The sequence below is a fragment of the Oryctolagus cuniculus genome, chromosome 7 (genome assembly GCF_964237555.1).
Source record: "Oryctolagus cuniculus chromosome 7, mOryCun1.1, whole genome shotgun sequence".
In the NCBI taxonomy this organism is placed as follows: domain Eukaryota; kingdom Metazoa; phylum Chordata; class Mammalia; order Lagomorpha; family Leporidae; genus Oryctolagus; species Oryctolagus cuniculus.
The window spans coordinates 2,676,239-2,697,131 of NC_091438.1; the positions used below are offsets into that span (position 1 = coordinate 2,676,239).

The 20,893-nt window shown below is 44.2% G+C and overlaps 1 protein-coding gene across 11 annotated transcripts in view; it reads left to right on the plus strand.

Annotated features, from left to right (window-relative positions):
• The window catches only part of RABGAP1L (RAB GTPase activating protein 1 like), a 788,918-nt gene that overhangs the window by 159,627 nt on the left and 608,398 nt on the right, over positions 1-20,893 (plus strand). For all 11 annotated transcript variants that reach the window (XM_070077150.1, XM_070077152.1, XM_070077147.1 and 8 more), the window contains one exon: positions 16,109-16,250. In XM_070077150.1, coding sequence (XP_069933251.1) covers positions 16,109-16,250 — 142 coding nt within the window. The remainder of the gene's footprint in view (positions 1-16,108; positions 16,251-20,893) is intronic.

The following is a 20,893-nucleotide window of genomic DNA, read 5'->3' on the forward strand; positions in this document are numbered from 1 at the left end:
TTAATGGCTTCCAAAGCAGCTGAAGTTATTTTTCTAAATTTTTTTGTTGTTACTATGTCCATTCAAAGATGATCTTTAAATTTTTTTGATGACAGTCTTTTTTTTTTTTTTTAATATTTGTTTATTTATTTGAAGGTCACACAGAGAGAAAGAGGGAGACGCAGAGAGAGATCTTTCATCCATTGGTTCACTCCCTGCAACAGCCAGGGCTGGGCCAGGGCAAAGCCAGGAGCCAGGAGCTTCTTCTGGATCTTGCACGTGGGTGGCAAGGGTCAAACACTGGGGGCATCTCTGCTGCGTTTCCCAGGGCATCAGCAGAGAGCTGGATTGGAAATGGGGCAGCCAGCACAGGAGCTAGCACCCACGTAGGAAGCCAGTGTTGGAGGTGTTGGTTTTACCGGCTGCGCTGCAGCACCGTCCCCTGATGGCATCTTAGAGTACCACAAGTAGAATTCATGTTGGCAATAGCAGCTACTGCTGCTTCAGCAAACTGCATGGGGAATGATTTGATGAGCTGTTGTTTCTTCTTTCTCCTGTTATTGAAAATAAATGTCACGCATCCTATCATCCACAGGTGTTTAGAGGCAGAATTTTTTGATAGAGAATTGATGGAAGTGCAACCATTATAGTAATTTTTTCTGTTTTTATACTGTTTTATAATTTTTTTTTTTTTTTTTTTTTTTTGACAGGCAGAGTGGACAGTGAGAGAGAGAGACAGAGAGAAAGGTCTTCCTTTGCCGTTGGTTCACCCTCCAATGGCCGCCGCGGCCGGCGCGCTGCGGCCGGCGCACCGCGCTGATCCGATGGCAGGAGCCAGGAGCCAGGTGCTTTTCCTGGTCTCCCATGGGGTGCAGGGCCCAAGCACCTGGGCCATCCTCCACTGCACTCCCTGGCCACAGCAGAGGGCTGGCCTGGAAGAGGGGCAACCGGGACAGAATCCGGCGCCCCGACCGGGACTAGAACCCGGTGTGCCGGCGCCGCTAGGCGGAGGATTAGCCTAGTGAGCCGCGGCGCCGGCCTTATAATTTTTAAATTGAAGAATAATTCTGTATTTTACTGGTGATGTTTAGTCAAAATGCTTATAAGACACTGGGAACATTTAGGTGGTACCACTTTTTTTTTTTTTTTTTTTTTTTTTGATTTATTTATTTGAAAGGCAGAGTTGCAGAGAGAGAAAGGTCTTCCATCTGCTGGTTCACTCCCCAAATGGCTGGAGCTGGGCCAATCTGAAGCCAGGAGCCAGGAGTTTCTTCTGCGTCTTCTATAGGCCCAAGCACTTGGGCCATCTTCTACGGCTTTCCCAGACCATAGCAGAGAGCTAGGTTGAAAGTAGAGCAGCTGGGACTCGAAGCAGTGCCCATATGGGCTGCTGGCACTGCAGGTGGTGGCTTTACCCACTGTGCCACAGCGCTGGCCCCAATACCACTTATTTTTAAGTTTGTACTATATAAGGGTACTTCAGAAAGTATATGGAAAATGAAATTTAAAAATAAGTTTATTTTGGTGTAAATTTTTTTTCTTGAAGGGACATTCTTACTGAACTCGAGTGGATTGTAAGAGAGACAAGATTTATTTTCTTATCCACTGCTAAGTTCATGGTCAAGGCCCCTGTTTTTAAAAGATTAAAAGTATGTAAGTGACACAGGAGCCTTCGTAAGTAAAAACTGAAAAAAATAGGGAAAACTCAGGAAAGTACTTCACAGGTTCATGGAAAGTGGAATTAAAAGATAAACTTAACTTTGAGGCTGGTGCCGTGGCTCAATAGGCTAATCCTCTGCCTGCAGCGCCGGCACACTGGGTTCTAGTCCCGGTCAGGGTGCCGGATTCTGTCTCGGTTGCCCCTCTTCCAGGCCAGCTCTCTGCTGTGGCCCGGGAGTGCAGTGGAGGATGGCCCAAGTGCTTGGGCCCTGCACCCGCATGGGAGACCAGGAGAAGCACCTGGCTCCTGCCATCGGATCCGCGGCCATTGGAGGGTGAACCAATGGCAAAAGGAAGACCTTTCTCTCTGTCTCTCTCTCTCTCACTGTCCACTCTGCCTGTCAAAAACAACAACAACAAAAAACAACAACAACAACAACAACAACAACAACAACAAAAAACCTTAACTTTAGTTCAAAACTTTTGAGATCCACGCATGGAGGACTCTTCGGAAAGTTCATGATAAATATATATTATGTATATTTTTCCTTTGAAAGGCATAGTGACAGGGAGAGACAGAGAATCTTCCATCTACTGGTTCACTCCCTAAGTGGCTGCAAGAGCCAGGACTGGGCCAGGCTGAAGCAAGAAGCCAGGGACTCCATCTGGCTCTCCTCCATGGGTGGAAGCATCCCAAGCTTTCCCAGGTGAATTAGCAGGAAGCTGGGTTGGAAGTGGTCCTAGCTAGGACTAGAGCTGCCGCTCAGATTTAGAATGCTAGGAGGCGAGCAGTGGCTCAATCTGCTGCACCACAATACTGACCCCCCTAAATGCACACTACTAAAACTGTGCATGACCTAAAAGGTAATCTGTAGAAGTGAACTTGACACTTTGAGATGCAAAGTCTTTGATCAGCCCTTTTCTTGACTGTGAGGAACAGTATTTTTTTTCATACTATGTGTTGCTCTCTTTATTTAGTATAGAGTTAATCTTATGTGTATAACGTTAATTGAAAATAGATCTTAGTAAAGCATAACAATGGGACTAGCAGAGGGAGGAGGAGTGGTGGAAGTGTGGGTGGAAGGGCAGGTATGGTGGAAAGAATCACTGTGTTCCTAAAGTTGTATTTGTGAAATGCATGAAATTTGTATTCCTTAAATAAAAGCTTTCTGGGAGAAAAAGAACTCTGCATGGATTTCAAACTTTGCACAAAAGTAATTATGAAATAATTGTGAAATTTTTGATGTACCTTTATATCTTTATGTTTAGGTTTGATGACGACTGGATAGTCATCAGAAGTATGATTGGACAAATGGGAGTATTAGTTAATAGTAATAAATTGGGGAGAATGTAGCTAGGTCTAGATCCTTTTGGTGTCTATGTGTCTTCAAGAATAAGGATGTTTTTCTCTTCTGGGAGGGTGCCTCTGGGATGAAAGTCTTGACCTACTTCTGGAGAGGTTAGGCTGGAACTGGATAGCCTGCTTCAGAGGGAGGGAAAGGGACGGAAGGGGGGAGTGACCCATCTGCTTGTGCTGTTTTCTGAAATGCCAGGTGCTGTATTGTGGGATGAAGACTCCAGGTTTTATCGGGATCCCACAGCAGAGGAAGTGAAACAATGCAGGCAGTATCTCCTTCAGGTTCTGAAGTGAGTGTAGCTAGTTTACTACAGGACTTCAGAAACGTGTGGAGTTGTTAGGTATGAATAGGATTGTTTCTTAAAAAATCATCATATGTTCAATTTTATTTTTTAAAGATTTATTTGAAAATCAGAGAGAGATTAAAGAGAGAGAAAGGTCTTCCATCTGCTGGTTTACTCCCTCTAAGTAGCCACAACAGCCGGAGCTGAGCTGATCTAAAGCCAGGAGCCAAGAGCTTCTTCTGGGTCTCCCACATGGGTGCAGGGGCCCAAGCACTTGGGCCATCTTCCACTGCTTTCCTAGGCCTTAGCAGAGAGTTGGATCGGAAGTGGAGCAGCAGGGACTTGAACCAGCACCCATATGGGATGCTGGTGCTATAGGCCAGGGCTTTAACCCACTATGCCACAGCACCAGCCCCAAAATTATCTTTTAAAAATTTGAAATTATAAAGCAGAAAGGACAAAATCCTTACATAGGATTAGAGTTAGGGTTTTATATATATATGTGTATATATATACACACACACATATATATGTACATATCTATGTTGCTTTGCCATGTATTTAAAATATAATGTGCCAGGTGGACGCTGAAAGGTATCTTTAAAGAAATAGGTTTATTGCCGGCGCCGCGGCTCACTAGGCTAATCCTCCGCCTTGCGGCGGCGGCACACCCGGGTTCTAGTCTCGGTCAGGGCACCGGTTTCTGTCCCGGTTGCCCCTCTTCCAGGCCAGCTCTCTGCTGTGGCCAGGGAGTGCAGTGGAGGATGGCCCAAGTGCTTGGGCCCTGCACCCCATGGGAGACCAGGATAAGTACCTGGCTCCTGCCATCGGATCAGCGCGGTGCGCCAGCAGCAGTGTGGCAGCCATTGGAGGGTGAACCAACGGCAAAGGAAGACCTTTCTCTCTGTCTCTCTCTCTCTCTCACTGTCCACTCTGCCTGTCAAAAAAAAAAAAAAAAATAGGTTTATTACCACCTGAAGAGTATGAGACAAAGTCTATTTGAGTATAATGGGAGAGAGCACAACATAACTGATATTTAATGATGAAATTTTGCTTATTCCATAGTCAGGCAAACTTTTAAGTCCAGAGAATATTTTTATTTTTAAGACTAAGGCATTGGCAATAAAACAGTTGTTGTTCAACATTTAGAAATCTGTTGTTTATTAAATATGTTGTTTTCCATGAAAATGTTTTTACTTTGTGCTAGTGCCAAAAAGTAGTAACACTTGATGATAGTAAAGTTCTAATTATTAGGATTAAGAGTGAGCATATGGAGATAGGAGCTTGGAAAATGTTTTTCTTTGTTTAGTGAGCTCAGTGATATTCTATTTCATAATTAAACATCTTGGAGAATAGAGAATATTGAAAAATAGCAGATTTGGATGATTAGATGAAATTGTTGTAAAACAGTTCAATTCTCAAAAGCTCTCAATTGAGTCAGTAGCAGTGAAAATATGCAGGAGGTGATTCTTGAATTCTTGCTTATTCTGGGAATATGTGGTGGTAAACTATGCAGAGCAGTTTGAAGCAGAAAAAACCAAAGTTATGAAGGCAGAAATGCTTTCATAATATTCATTTTAAAGATCGTCTTAAATAGGATTATTTAAGTTGCATACCCTGGGAAAGCACATGCTGTATAATGAGCAGAGTTTAAATAATTGAAACAATTCCTGTGTGGACATGTGATTATCATGATGGATATGTTTTCTGAATAATGGGTTGTTGCTTATTATGGATAATTTTCAACTCATATTAAAAATAAGTTTAGTTGTTTAAGCCTCTGTCTTGAAAGATATACTGAATTTTACGTCTGATTGCAAAGGAATTACCTATTCCTATTTCTGTGTGTAGTGAATAGCATATATTTTGGATTTAGTACATGAAATACATGCTTTTAATTTGTATATAAAATTAGCATTTCAGATTAAACTGGTTCTCAATAGATAACTAATAAAACATATCCTAGTAGGAGTCACATTATCTCTCTAATCCTTAGTTTCTTTATTGTAAAATGAAAGTGTGGGTTAATAGTATTACTGAAGTGTTTTTCATCTCTAAAATTCTGTGACATTGGAATTAGCTTACATAAAGGTTTTCAGCACAAATACTTCCATGACTGGAACAGGCAAGTTAATTCAAGGAGTCCAGTCTTGTTTTTAGTGTCTGCAATATGGTGGTGGCCACACTGAGGCTATGATGTTTAAACTAGCCTTACCATCAAAGAATCTCTGTGTTACCTCATTTTAATAAGGAAACATAGAGTCGTCAGTATACAAGGAGTCATATGCTAAATACCAAATAAATATTGCTAAGTTGGTTTAGAGTAGCTAGAATGACCCAGGTGTTGTTAAAACAAGTCCATCCTGGTGTGGGTGTTTGGCCTTGTGGTTAAAATGCTCTCACCCCATATTAGAGTGCCTGAGTTCAGTACCTGCTTCTGGCTTCTGACTGCAGCGTCCCGGCAGTGTACACCCTGGGAGGCAGTAATGATGACTCAAGTATTAGGGTCCCTGCCACCTATGTGAGTGACCTGGTTGAGTTCTCATAAGATAACCAGAGAGGGAGAGTTCCCATCTGCTGGTTCATTCCCCGGATGCCATAATGGTTGGAGCTGGACCGTGGCAAAAGCTGAGAAAATTCAGTCCCAACCAGCTCCTTAACTGCTAGGCAAACACGGCCCCCAGATGATTTGATTCTAATGCGAGTTTCCCCTTCTGGCATTTGGTAGTTGTATCCATGAGCCTCCAGCTTCTGTACATGTGAAGTGAGGATAGCGTCTACTCATAGAATTGTCACTCATTCGCTTATTCCTTCAGTAAGCATTGCTTTGGTAGACCTTGGAGCAGTAGTACTGAATGTCGCAGAAGAGGTCTCTGCCTTGTTCTCTAACCTAAGGCAAACAAACAGCAAAATTAGCAGACGCTAACAGACTGATATAATGAAAGGTGGAACTTTTAGATGGGCAGTTAAGGAAGGCCTCTCTGAGGAAGAGACATGCAATGCCTGAAGTCTCTACGACAAGAAGGAACCTGCTATGTGAAGACCCAGGGAAAGAATAAAGCAAGCATCCTCACATACAGGTGCTGTAGTTTGGTGGTTGGGGGACCCCAAAGGCCCATATGTCAAAGGCGTGGTGCCTGATGTAGTGCTGCTGGGAGACGGTGGGACGTTTCAGAGGTGAGGCTTTAGGAGGGAGGTTCAGAGGTCGCGAAGGGGGATTGTGGGGCCTCAGTCTCTGCATCCTGGTGGACATGCACTCCAGCCATTGCTATCTATTGCCATCATTGGAGGCCCAAAGCCATGGAACAACCTGATCTTGGACTTGAACCTTCAAAACTGTGTGCTCAAGAAGCCTTTTTTTTTTTTTTTTTAAATTTCTGCTTGGATTCTTTTTTTTTTTTTTTTTTTTTTTGACAGGTAGAGTTAGACAGTGAGAGAGAGAGACAGAGAGAAAGGTCTTCCTTTTCCATTGGTTCACCCCCTAAATGGCCGCTATCGCCGGCGCGCTGCGCCGATCCGAAGCCAGGAGCCAGGTGCTTCCTCCTGGTCTCCCATGTGGGTACAGGGCCCAAGCACTTGGGCCATCCTCCACTGCACTCCAGGTCACAGCATACTGGAAGAGGAGCGACTGGTACAGAATCCAGCGCCCCAACCAGGACAAGAACCCAGGGTGCCGGTGCTGCAGGTGGAGGATTAGCCAAGTGAGCCACGGCGTCAGCCTCAAGAAGGCTTTTTTTCCTTCAGTCAGCTTATTTCAGCTATTTTACTGTGATGACAAAAGCTAAAACCATGGACAAACTTGGGGTATTTCCGGGCTGAATGCTTGCTGTCATCCATGATCACCAGTGTAATACTTGTTTAGGAGGATTTCTAGAGTGGCGCTAGAATAGGATGTGGAAACCCACTTTGGCTTTTCAGTTTTTTGTGTGTTACTTGTATATTCTACCATAGGTGAGACTCTCATTCCCAAAGTGGTGTTATCAACTACAGCACAAAACAGTAGTGACAAGTAGGAGTTGTCTAGTGTTTTCTGTGTGCTGAACGTTATTCTAAGTCCTTGACTTGCCTCTTGTATCTACTAGGAATCAAATCGAGATTCAGAAAAGAGAACGTTCTCAAGAGAGTGGGGGAAAAGTGGGAATGAATTAAAAGTTACAGAGTAAGACTGCAAATGAAGTTGAAGCATTAAGTGGGGGTGGGGTGAGACCTTTGTTTGGTAAATCTGATCTCTACAAGACAGTTTCCAGTCTTGTGTTTTGGGATAGCTTATAGGCAGGAGGCTGGCCTGTATGAAAAGGACTCCTGATTTTGTGCCTGGAGGCGGTGAGACCTGGGGGCGTGGAGGGGTGGGGGGATCGTGATAGTCTTACTTATTCTCAAGTTCCTCTGAGTATGGGCAAGTGAGCTTTTTCAGTCTCTTCCGGGATATTGTGACCAGGCTGGAGGTAGATGTTAGCTGCCTGTTCTTAGTCCTTTTTCTGGCCACAAGCTTCTTAAAGATTTGCTTTGGACTCCATGCTAAGTGGGGGTTTAATGTTGTTATTGCAAGGTGTCCAGCGCATAACAAATCTTCCTAGACAGACGAATCAATTAATTCGCAGGCTTTTATTGGGGTTCCGCTCCTGGGCAAGGTTCCCTGGTCCCAACAGAGTAACAGAGCGGGGGCCGGGGAAATCGCACATCAGAGATTGGGAGAGCTCCTTTTATAGATTCAGGGCATGGGGGTTAAAGGTGCCTCACTGGTTGACCTTTAGGCACCCGCAGGGACCTTGACAAGGACTTTTCTTCCCTGGACTTCCCGGGACTTCTCCATTCCCAGAAGTGTAGGCCTTCCCTCCTTGGGGATCCCAAAGCTACCATCCCGACCTTTTGATGATAGGAAAGGGGGTGACGATGAGTCTCTGGCTACTTCCTGCTGACTGGGGACGTCATCTACAGGGGCGTGCTGGGGCTATCTTGGGGCTCCGCAGGGACAGGCATGTATGGATGGAGAAGCATCTGGTTGACTGCCTGGTTGCTGAAGGCCTTGGTTCATTCCATTGTCACCTGCTGTAAACACTTAAACAGACACTGTAGTATACAAGTTAGGGTGAGAATAGCAACCAATGATCCTAAGAGTCGCATTAACCAGGTAATGAGAGGATTTCATAGAGAGGAAATGAGGGGGTCTCTAGACCCTTGTGAGGATTGTTTGATGGATGTGGCTTAAATCTGATCCCAGCCAAGACCGGGAGAAAGGCCACTCAACTTTTGCTGGTAGAGGGGTTTGTCTGTAGAGAAATTCTGAATAATCATACAACATTAAGTGGAGGAGAGGACCATCAGTACAAACAGGTTGGGAGCAGAGACATTGATGTTAGAGTAGAGGCTATGATTACAAAGGAATGAGGCCCAAGTGGGCTAGACAGGGTCTAGAACAAAGGACAGAGTCATTATTAGAGGACCCAAGGAAGGTGCTGTCTAAGCCACAGCAAGGTTTTCTGATTGAGAGACAAATAAAGCCTGACAGAGGGGCTTGAAAATAATCTGGTGGGCTTTAGGCCTTGTAAGTTAAGAGGCCCAGACCTAACTATCTCTTCACATGGGGTACATTTTCAGGGAAGTGTGAACCTTCTTGGGGAAGGCACCCTGTTGACTTCCATTACCCAGCTGGTCTCAGGTGAAGGCAGGTGGCATCTCTAACAGGAAATTTACAGTTCTGCCTGCAATGTCGCTGACCCTACCTGGCCATCCCCTCAGCTGCAGTAGTCACTTTGGAAGCTGGGCTGAGTGAGGGGCTTTTCAGCTTAGAGCCAATAAGATTTGTGGCTCTGACCTGAAGTCCTCCGACTCCAGGGCAGGTCCATTTCCAGTGATCCAACTCTTGGCTGGCAGAGCTGCCAGGGCTCATCACAAGCTGACTTCTGCTGAAGCCCAGGCTCACCATATTGAAAGCCACTGCAGTGAACTGGCCTGTTGGGTCTCCTTGAAGGCAGATCACTGTACAGAGTTACATTTAATAGGCCTTTCACCTGTCTCTACATTTCTGATGCCTAGCTTGCTTTTCCTCCTGATTTTTGTTAAAGTAGACCAGAGGATGCAAGTCAAGGGGGTGCTCAAGTCCCAGATCACTTACTGACAATAGCAATATCAAGTGAAAATTTAGAAAGCAGTTTCAATCATTAGATAACAAATATAGCAGTGTCAGTACCAGCTTTTTAAACTCTGTTTTTTAATTTACCAATTGATTCGAATTACTTTCTGCTCTTAGTAACCTCAGTTAACCATACTTTCTCTCAGTTGGTACCTGCAATACATTATTGGCTTCATCTGTTTACAGCGCCATCCCAAAGTACTGAATATAATAGATGTGGCTGGAAAAAGTCCATCAGAACCTATAGGAGGACAGCTAAGCACAGAACCAACAACGCTTTAGTTTTATGAGCAGCAAATCTGATATATAAAACTGTGGATGACAAAAGACTTTCAGTTGCCACGTTTAAAATTATAAACTCATTATAAACTCAACAAGAGGCACGTGCTTACTTCACATTAAGCATTTTTGAAAGCACCTGTAGGATTTTACAGAACATTTAACTCTTTAGGCCTCTTTTGCTTTCTCATTAAGAGCCAAGATTTCTTCTGTAACCTTCTGTGACTTCCACACACCCTCTTCAACTTACTTGAAACATTCCATCATTTCCATTCCAGTCTAGAGTAATGGCTAGTATCCTAGCCATCAGGATAAAGTCAATCTTACAAACTTTGTCCTTTCTTTATTCAAAATAACTCTTTCCTTTTAACCTTCCTTGCCAAATGTACATTTCTATAACATTTTTAACACAAATTTAACATGCTGAGTATACAAGAGTTTACTATAAATTAGCAGTTACACCTAAATGACTTAAGATGCTGATATGATATATCTCTACTTGAATTCAATTAAAATTAAAATTGCATTCATCTAAAACAAGTACTAATTACCCATTGCTGTTTCATTGAGTACTGATTACCCGGAAACTTGTTAAAATAAATTGCAAAAATAAGCTCAGCAAGTTACAAAGCAATATTTTCTTTTTCTTTTTTATTTTTTTTTAAATTTTTTTAACAGGCAGAGTGGACAGTGAGAGAGAGAGACAGAGAGGAAGACCTTTGGTTCACCCTCCAATGGCCGCCGCGGCCCGTGTGCTGCGGCCGGCGCACCGCACTGATCTGATGGCAGGAGCCAGGAGCCAGGTGCTTTTCCTGGTCTCCCATGTGGGTGCAGGGCCCAAGCACTTGGGCCATCCTCCACTGCACTCCCTGGCCACAGCAGAGAGCTGGCCTGGAAGAGGGGCAACCGGGACAGAATCCGGCGCCCTGACCGGGACTAGAACCCCCGGGGTGCTGGCGCTGCAAGGTGGAGGATTAGCCTAGTGAGCCATGGCACCGGCCACAAAGCAATATTTTAAAAGGTAGTGATCTTCCTAGATTCAAAGAAAGGAAACCAGAGGAGGAGGCTAGAGAGCCACGTGTTCAGGAACAGGTCTTTTTAAAACTTTGCCGGAAGGCGGCCAGGGAAGCAGGAGCAGCGAATCTCATTAGGTTGGGGGTGGGGAGCTTGACACTGGTGTTTGGGCCACGTGGCTACCTGGCTTCCAGCAATGGCAGTGGGGAGAGGCAGGACATAGGGTGGGGCAGGGCAGAAGAATGCGCATATGGGGGCCGGAGGTTCCTGGCTAGCTGTGGGGTCCCCAGGAACTCAGGAGGGTTGGCAAAGGCAGAGGGTGGAGAGTTCGGCAGTAACACAGAAGAGGCGTCCTTAGGAGGTGGGGGCCCGATCTTGGCCAGCAAGACCTGGGCTGTGGAGCAGGCAGAGAGGAAAGTAGAGGAGAAGGGGTAGGACGGGAGCGGAGGTCACAGAAAGCCTGGACATAGGGGACCTCTGACCGTTTTCTCTCCCTGCGGCAGAAATTCTCAAGGTAATTAGGCCATGCCTGGGTGGAGTAGAAGATTAGGCATTTACGCCGCAGGTCCTGAGCCAGTCCCAATTTGTTCAAGTTCTTTAGGAGGCAGGCCAGGGGGCAGGATTGGCCAGATCCCATGGTCTCCCCGGTAGCCCGGATCTACTGAAATTCGGTCAAGGCGTCCCCTGTCCCGGACTGCAGCAGACGGATTAGAGGTCAGTCCTCTACGGGGCCAAGCCAGCGGCGGGATGTCTCCACAGCCACTGGGAGGCTAAAGAGCAGAGAACAGAGGCCATGTGCGCATGATTTGGAGGTCTCTGTCTGGACGGAGAGCTAGCCGGAGATCACAGAGACTGGGCCAACCAGAGGAGGGAGGGAGAGCAAGAGAGGAGTTACTTACAGTTGGTTGAGCGTGGTCTGTGGTCAGCCTGGGGCACCAGACAGGTTCAGTGAGCGAGGGGGCCTCGAACCCAGAAAGGGGAGGCGCCAACCTCAGCTCCCGGGTATCAGCGCCATCTGCAAGGTGTCCGGCGCATAACAAATCTTCCCAGGCAGACGAATCAATTAATTCACAGGCTTTTATTGGGGTTCCATTCCCGGGCGAGGTTCCCCCGTCCCAACAGAGCAACAGAGCGGGGGCCGGGGAAGTCGCGCGTCAGAGATTGGGAGAGCTCCTTTTATAGATTCAGGGTGTGGGGGTTAAAGGTTGAGGCGGGTCTGATCCTCACTGGTTGACCTTTAGGCACCGCAGGGACCTTGACAAGGACTTTTCTTCCCCGGAAGTACAGGCAGGGACTCTCCATTCCCGGAAGTGTAGGCCTTCCCTATTTGCGGATCCCGAAGCTACCAGTTATCAAATGTTTTCTTGTCCTCTATTTTGCTTTTGTGTATCTTGATATTCTTGTAAGTTGGAAACAAACACTTTCTTCAAATATTTAGACTTTAAAAAGCATAAAAGCAAATTTTTTTGACAGGCAGAGTGGACAGAGAGAGAGAGAGAGAGAGAGAGAAAGGTCTTCCTTTGTCGTTGGTTCACCCTCCAATGGCCGCTGCAGCCAGCGCACCACGCTGATCCGATGGCAGGAGCCAGGTACTTATCCTGGTCTCCCATGGGGTGGAGGGCCCAAATACTAGGGCAGCAGAGAGCTGGCCTGGAAGAGGGGCAACTGGGACAGAATCCGGCGCCCTGACCGGGACTAGAACCCGGTGTGCTGGCGCCACAAGGCGGAGGATTAGCCTAGTGAGCCGCGGTGGTGCCGGCAAAAATTTGTTTTTGAAGAGAAATGTTGATTTAAATCTATTTAAATAGAAATTAATTAGTAAAAACCAAGAGTAAGTGAATAATGAGAGTAGCTGTTCTAATTGCTGAAAGATAAAGATTAACAAAGTTGTGGAGTATTTATAAGGTAATAGGGAAATAAAAAGCCTTGGAAAGCAGGGTTTTTGTTTTTTTTTCTAAACAGTTCTCTTCTGCTTTGGCTTGACTTTCACCTGGTGCAGCGGCAAATAGAAGCTGCTTGGAAATACTTTTTTTTTTTCATGTGATGGTATATATCTGTATCTTAGTGAAAATATATGATTCTGTTATATGGTGTTTGTAGGCATTTTCATTAAAAAAACAAGAGCTCTTAAAGAAATACATAAGAATACAGGCAGTGGAGCTTGACACTTAGATATAACTAGAACTTACGATGCATAATATCATAATTGAACAAATTAAATCTTTGGGATTAAGTTTTGCCCTTAAAGTTAATACTGTAGTTCTTTTGAGAACAGAGGTCCTACATGGGAAGTTAGTATGCAGTGACTCCTGTTGTTAATTTAATAATTAACACTTAGAGGCCGGCGCCGCGGCTCACTAGGCTAATCCTCCGCCTAGCGGCGCCGGCACACCGGGTTCTAGTCCCGGTCGGGGCGCCGGATTCTGTCCTGGTTGCCCCTCTTCCAGGCCAGCTCTCTGCTGTGGCCAGGGAGTGCAGTGGAGGATGGCCCAGGTGCTTGGGCCCTGCACCTCATGGGAGACCAGGAAAAGCACCTGGCTCCTGGCTCCTGCCATCGGATCAGCGCGGTGCGCCGGCTGCAGCGCGCCGGCCGCAGCGCGCCGGCCGTGGCGGCCATTGGAGGGTGAACCAATGGCAAAGGAAGACCTTTCTCTCTGTCTCTCTCTCTCACTGTCCACTCTGCCTGTCAAAAAAAAAAAAAAATCAAAAAATTAAAAAAAAAATAACACTTAGGTGTGACGTCAGTGATCACCCAAGGCTCTTGACATGAGCTGCCTAGGCTATGGAAGCCTTCTGAGTTTCACAAACTCCATCAGTATTCAGACAAGGCCATAAGCAAAGTGGAAGTTCTCTCCCCCTCCAAAGAAAAGTACATCCTGCTTTGATGGCTATTCTCTACTGGGGTCTCCAAGGCAGGTTCTTCACATAAGGACACTTTTTGCACAAGTGTCTGGGCTTTCCACACCTGAAATGCTCTTGTGGGCCTTTTTAGCCAGACGAGAATGCCTTTCGGGCTGATGTTGAGGTCACTGAGTGCTACTTAAGGCAATTGCCGCTCTGTGAGTCTGCTGTACAGACTCCTCCCCATGTTGGAGCATTTACTCCTCTTTAACTTTATTTACTATTAGTAGTTAACACTTGATCCTATTGACATGATCACTTTAGCACTTAATCCCACCTATATGATCACTTTAAAACTTAAGATTGTATCATTACCATCTAGCCCAAGGGGATTTGTGATCCCATAGCAAATTTTAAACTGTACTCTTAGAAGTAAGTCCGTAAGAATGCATGTAGAGCTATACAGCTTTACAGTCTCTCCGTAGGACCTGAGAAAATAAAAACAGACACAGCTCTTCATGAGCTTAATTATCCTTTAGCATTTCACATGGATACATTGTATTAGCTATAATTTCTTAATCCCATCTAGTCGAAGGGTCTCCCAATTATCAAGTGAAGATCTTTCAGGGAGTCTCCAAAGGAGTAGTTGTAGAACTACTCATAGTTAAATCACCTTGTAACCTGGGGAGACAGGAGGTATATAGGGCTAAGCTTTGGCCCAGTTATATCTCTGATAATCTATCCTAACCAGTAATCTAACATCCTGGAGCTACTATACCTATTATAGAGTTTAATGCATATGTATTATAGCAAGGAAATATGAACCACCCAGTCTGAGAAAAAACCGTTCCAGACTGTTAGAATCCCACTCGGAGGTGAAACAAACCAAATATAAACCATCCAGTCTGAGAAACACCATTCCAGACTGTTAGAATCCCACTCAGAGGTGAAACACCATTCCAGACTGTTAAAATCTCACTTCAGAAGTGAAAATAATAAGAACATGATTTAATATGCATTGCTCTATTAACCAGGCATGTAGCATGTGGTGGTTCATGGGGGCCGCCATCTTGGGGCGGAATCTGTGCCCATTTTCCTGTGAGGGCGGAAGTTCCACCCTCCACGACAGGAAGTAGAGCATCCTCCATGTTTAAAGCTCCTCCTCTCTGACACTAATACGTCTCTGAGCAACCAGAGCAGTTTTCCAATTCAGAATTAGCAATTGAAAGCTTGTACAATAAGGCCCAGGGACAAGGAGAAATGTTTTAGAATTTTTTTAGCTGCTGAAACTAATTAAAAACTTGACCTTAGAAAGCACGTAAATTGTCTTTGAACCATACTACAACCAATCTAGAATCCTTAGGAGTTTTTCCTCTTTGTAAATCTGTTTTATCTCTCTTATTACATTGCACTAGCAACAACACCAAAGTCCTTGAAGCCAGAAACTGTGAAACAAAACCAATCTATGCCTTTTTGAAAGCTACCAGCAAAACAAAAGAAAAAGAGAAGGATAAAAAAAATCTTGCTTGTTGTCTGTGAGCAGCTGTCTTCTCCCCTCAGGGCGGGGTGGCTCTAGCCTCACTCCATTTGACTACCACACTAGGCTCTTCTTTGGCACCCATCTCAGCTTGCTTTGAGCACATTCACTGGCCACCGAGGCCGGCTGCCATGCTGTCCTGCAGGGTAGGTCTAGCTCCAGACACAGGTGTGTCACCCTACGGTGGACCTGAAACTCTAATATGGGATGCAGCCATCTTGATATTAAACTCTGTACCCATCCATAGGATCCCGACAGTTTATAAGGTAAAAACTGGCTACTTCCATGAATTAGCTGGTGGGTGTGCTGATAGATCTCTGCAGCAATATGAGGTAGTCAGTTCTAAAAATCTAGCATTGGGGCCGGTGCTGTGGCATCATGGGTGAAGCCACCACCTGCATTGCCAGCATCTCATATGGGCACCTCTTTAAGTCCTGGCTGCTGCACTTCCTAACCAGCTCTCTGGTACAGCCTGGGAAGGCTGTAGAAGATGGCCCAAATGCTTGGGCCCCTGCACCTGTGTGGGAGACCTGGAAGAAGCTCTTGGTTCCTGGCTTCAGATTCGCCCAGCTCTGGCTGTTGTGGCCATTTGGGGGGTGAACCAGTGGATGGAAGACCTCTCTCTCTCTCTCTCTCTTTCTCTTTCTCTCTCTCTACCTCTCTATAACTCTGCCTTTCAAATAAATAAATCTTAAGAAAAAGTCTAGCATCAGTGGCTTCTCTGTCTATCCCAGGACCTGTGGTGTCTCAGATTTTTCTGATTGGAACTGGCTTCTCTCAGAGTAGCTAGTAGGTTTTATCGTGTCTGTTGACCTAATGCTTGAGGAACCATGTGTTTATGTATATTTTGAATGTCATGTGAGTAATAATGCACCCTAAAAGATGTGTTAACCTCAGACCTGCTGAAGAGCCAACATGATCTGCTGCTCTTCATTTTAACTCTTTTTTAGTGAGTCACTGAGATGCTATCCCTCTGTATTTCCTTCAGGTCTTTAACGTTTAAATATGTGTTTTATCTTTCTCAGTCTGAAGGGAAAGGCCACACCAGTGCTGGAGATGCCATATATGAGGTGGTGAGTCTACAACGAGAGTCTGACAAGGAGGAGCCAGTCACTCCTACTAGTGGAGGGGCACCAATGTCACCCCAGGAGGATGAGGCGGACGAGGGTAAGAAGTTGAGCTTGAACTTTCCCTGTATTTACATGGCCAGTAACCATCTTTAAGGCGTATATGTGTATGTGCACAGGAAAAGGAAGGATGGTACTCATTCCCAGTCTGTGCCACTCTCAGGCTAGACTTTGCTTTCTGCTGGAGATTTGATTCAGTTGGTTGTCTGATTGTGCCATCTACAGTGTCATTTTATCTGCTGACTTAAAATTGACAGCATCATTCTGCTGTTTTTTTCTTCCTGCTTTATGTTTTATGTTTTAAACATTTATTTATTTATTTGTAAGTGTTGCAGAGAGACAGAGACAGAGAGAGAAATAGAGAGAGAAAGAGATGTCTTCTATCCGCTGGTTCACTTGCCATATGGCCACAGTGATCAGAGCTGGGCCAATCCTAAGCCAGGAGCCAGGAGCCTCCTCAGGGTCTCCCATGTGGGTACAGGGGCCCAAGGACTTGGGCCATCCTTCAGTGCTTTCCCAGGCCACAGCAGAGAGCTGCATCGGAAGGGGAGCAGATGGGACTTGAACCGGTGCCCACATGGGATGCTGGCACCACAGATGGTGGTTTTACCCACTACGCCACAGTGCCAGCCCCAAGATTTATTTATTTATTTGAAGGAAGAGTTACAGAGGCAGAAGTAGAGAGAGAGAGGGAGAGAGAGAGAAATCTCCCATCTGCTGGTTCACTCCCCAAATGGCCGCAATGGCCGGAGCTGCGCCAGTCTGAAGCCAGGAACTTCTTCTGGGTCTGCAACGCAGGTGCAGGGGCCCAAGCACTCGGGCCATCTGCTGCTGCTTTCCCAGGTGCTTTAGCAGAGAGCTGGATCAGAAGTGAAGCAGCTCAAACTTGAAGCAGCGCCCACATGGGGTGCTAGCACTGCAGGTGGCGACTTCACCTGCTACACTACAGTGCTGGCCACATTCCTGCTTTTTTTTTTTCCCGCATTTCTATGAAATGTGGTATTTCTCTTCTCACTTAATATTGGTCTTTTTCTGAGTTTGTATTGCTGCTGTGTGCTTTGTGCTTCACCACTCACTTTCTGAAGTAGTGTGATGTCTGCCCCGCTTACTGCATAGATGCTACTGAGAGATGCTGATGCAGCCCTTGAGAGCCGCATGTCATTGGGCTCTGTGGTCGGTACTCTTTTCATAGAAACTGGAGCTAAGGAGTAGATCTGAACTTTGAGAAGCTCTTACAATGTCTGCTTCTAGACTCAGACTTTTTGGGGAAAATGTCTGCATTTATGCCATCTTTGAAAAGAGCATTTCAAAATTCTTTGAATCTGTTTTCCCTTCCCATGAACTTTGGAAGTACCCCATATATCAGCCACTGATTGCAGTATTATCTTTCAGCTTTCTAATTTACATGAAATTTTGCCAAACTGTATTAAAGTGGGTATTTAATTTCTATAAAAAATAATTGATGTCATTTCTTAGATTGGTCTTGGGTTTCAAGGAAATGGAGCAGAAAATACAAAGTCCTTGTTATCTCTTCCCCTCTTTCAGTTTCCCTTGTTAACATTTTGTGTGGTTACTGTTCATTTGTTGTAACTAATGAACCAATATTGATAGATTATTAAAACAGTACACAATTCCTGTGAGGTTTCAGTCTTTGTGTTTGTATAGCCCTGAGATGTGACAAATCTATGCAGTATATCCACCATTACCAAGTTATCACAATGCCTCATTGTCCTAAAAATTTGTCTTTCTGTGGCTTGATACCGAATGTCTTTTTATTGCTATATAATACTCTATTCTATGGATGTAGTAGGGTTTTTTGTTGTTGTTGTTTATCTACTGAAGGCTATTTTAATTCCTTCCAGTTTGGGGCAATAAAATGAAGATACTATAAACATTCTTACATGGAGTTTTATGTGCACATCATACTAATCTAAGTAACTCCTTAGGAGTGTGATTGTTAGAAGCCAGACTCTCTTCCGCTGTGGCAGTGCCATTTTGCACTCCTGCTGCCTGTGAATGGGAGCTCCAATGGCTCTCTCTCTTGCATCCTGTCGGTGTTGGTGATGTTGTCTTTCCTTTCGCTTCCAGCCGTGTATACCGTATATACCGTGGTAGGTGTATAGTGATACCTCATAGTTCATTGAGTTTCTAATTCCCTGCTGACACATGGTGGACATTTTCATATGCTTATTTGTCATCTGCATATCCTCTTTAGCAGAGGTGATTGGTCCCATCTTTGTTTTTTGTTTTAAAATTTATTTTTATTTTAGTTGGCAAATAGTATATATATATATATATATATATATATGATTTCATTACATATGGTATATTCAATACATGGTGATATTTCAGTACGTACTTTTTGGTATGATTAAATCATACTAACATCTATCGCCTTATGTACTTGTCCTTTATTTGTGGTGAAAACATTGTTAATCTTTTTTTTTTGCTGTTTCAAAAAATACACTGCATTATTATGAACCTTAGTCATCACAATATCTAGTAGGTCGCTAACATTTATTCCCCTACTCAGCACTCTCCTGCCTTTCTATTGTTTAATCAAGTCTCGGTCACTCTAAGATGTGTCTGTCCGCTGTGGTATATGAGTCACCAGTTGTAATCTCTTCTTTCATACTTCTCACTCTGAAAAACAGTACATTGGACTGGTTTTTGTCTAATAATTTTGTTGGTGTTTTTATACAGCAGAACCATTAAAATAAACTTTGTGAAGGCATAATTTTATTTTGAATCATACAGTTCATGGGGTTTTGGAAAATTAGTACATCTATGTAATCTCCACTGGAATTACAATATAATATGTTTCCATTACCTCAGAAAACTTACCTTGTAATTTTTGTTTTAATAGTCCATCCTTTCCATCTCACCTGTGATTCCGGGCAACCACTGATTTATTTTCTATCTGCATAATTTTGCCTTTTCTACAATTTCATGTAGGTGAAATCAATTAATGTGTAGTCCTGCCGGCACTGTGGCTCACTAGGCTAATCCTTCGCCTTGTGGCGCCGGCACACCGGGTTCTAGTCCCCGTCGGGGCGCCGGATTCTGTCCCAGTTGCCCCTCTTCCTGGCCAGTTCTCTGCTGTGGCCCGGGAGTGCAGTGGAGGATGGCCCAGTGCTTGGGCCCTGCACCCCATGGGAGACCAGGAGAAGCACCTGGCTCCTGCCTTCGGTTCAGTGCGGTGCACCGGCCGCAGTGCGGCGGCCATTGGAGGGTGAACCAACAGCAAAAGGAAGACATTTCTCTCTGTCTCTCTCTCTCACTGTCCACTCTGCCTGTAAAAAAAATAAATAAATAAAAATAAAAAATTAATGTGTAGTCTTGTATCTGACTTCATATAGCATAATGCTTCTGAGATTTCTCTGTTGCATCAGTAGTTGATTTCATTTTGTTGAGGTAATCTGTTGTATAAATGTGACATGATTTGTTTAGTCATCAGTTAATGAGCCTGTGGGTTGTTTCCAGCTATTGACTATTATGAATAAAGCTGCTGTGAATATTTGAACATAATTCATTGATGAATGTATGTTTTCATTTCACTTGGGTAAATACCTAGGACTGTATTGACTGGGTCTTAGGATAAGTATGTATTTATAACTACCAAACTACTTTTCAAAGTACTGTGCCATTTTCTGTTCCTACCTGCAACATAGTCAGTTGCTACGTGTTCTTGCCAACAGTCGTCATTATCAGTTTAAAAAATTGTAATTATGTTGGTGAGTATGTTGTGGTAGAGCTTGTCAGATAATTTACATTTTCCCTAATGATTAGTGTTTTTTGTCTTTTCATGTGATTATTTGAGATTCATGTATCTCCTTGGTCTGTGACTCTTTAAATATGTTGCTCATTTTAAAAATTGGGTTATTTATCTTACTGGCTTTTTTTTTTAAGATTTATTTTATTTATTTGAAAGACTGAGTTACAGAGAGAGGTAGAGAGAAAGAAAGGTCTTCCATCCGCTGGTTCACTCCCCAGATGGCCACAACGGCTTGAGCTGCGCTGATCCGAAGCCAGGAGCCAGGAGCTTCTTCTAGGTCTCCCACGCACTTGGGCCATCTTCTACTGCTTTTGAAGGCTATAGCAGAGAGCTGGATTGGAAGAAGAGCAACTGGGACTAGAACCGGTGCCCATATGGGATGCTGGCGCTTCAGGCCAGGGCATTAACCCGCTGTGGCACAGCACCGGCCCCTATCTTACTGATTTTAAGAGTTCTTTATATATATTATGGAAAGTGTTCCTTACCAAATGTTTTGGAAATATTTCCCCTATTCTAGTCTGCTTTTTCATTCTTAAATAATGTCTTTTAAATATAAAGTTTAATTTTTATAAAGCTGATTTTTTTGTTTATGATTTGTGTTCTTTTGTTTTTTGTCTAATCTTTGTCTAACTAAAACATTCTTCTTCCCATGTTTACCTAGAAGTTTTAAAGTTAAATTTTACGGTTAGGTTTATGATCTATTTAAATTTTTATATATGGTTGGAGATGGAGATCCAAGTTTTATTTCATTTTGTTTCTTCACTGCTTTTCTTTTTTTGGGGGGGGGCAGATTTAATGGCAGAAAGCATTTATTATCTGGTATAGCTTCTGGGAGCTCGGAATTAGGGAGAGGCTTGTATGGGGAATTCTGACTTAGAGTTTCTTTTGAAAAGTTAAATATTATTGGG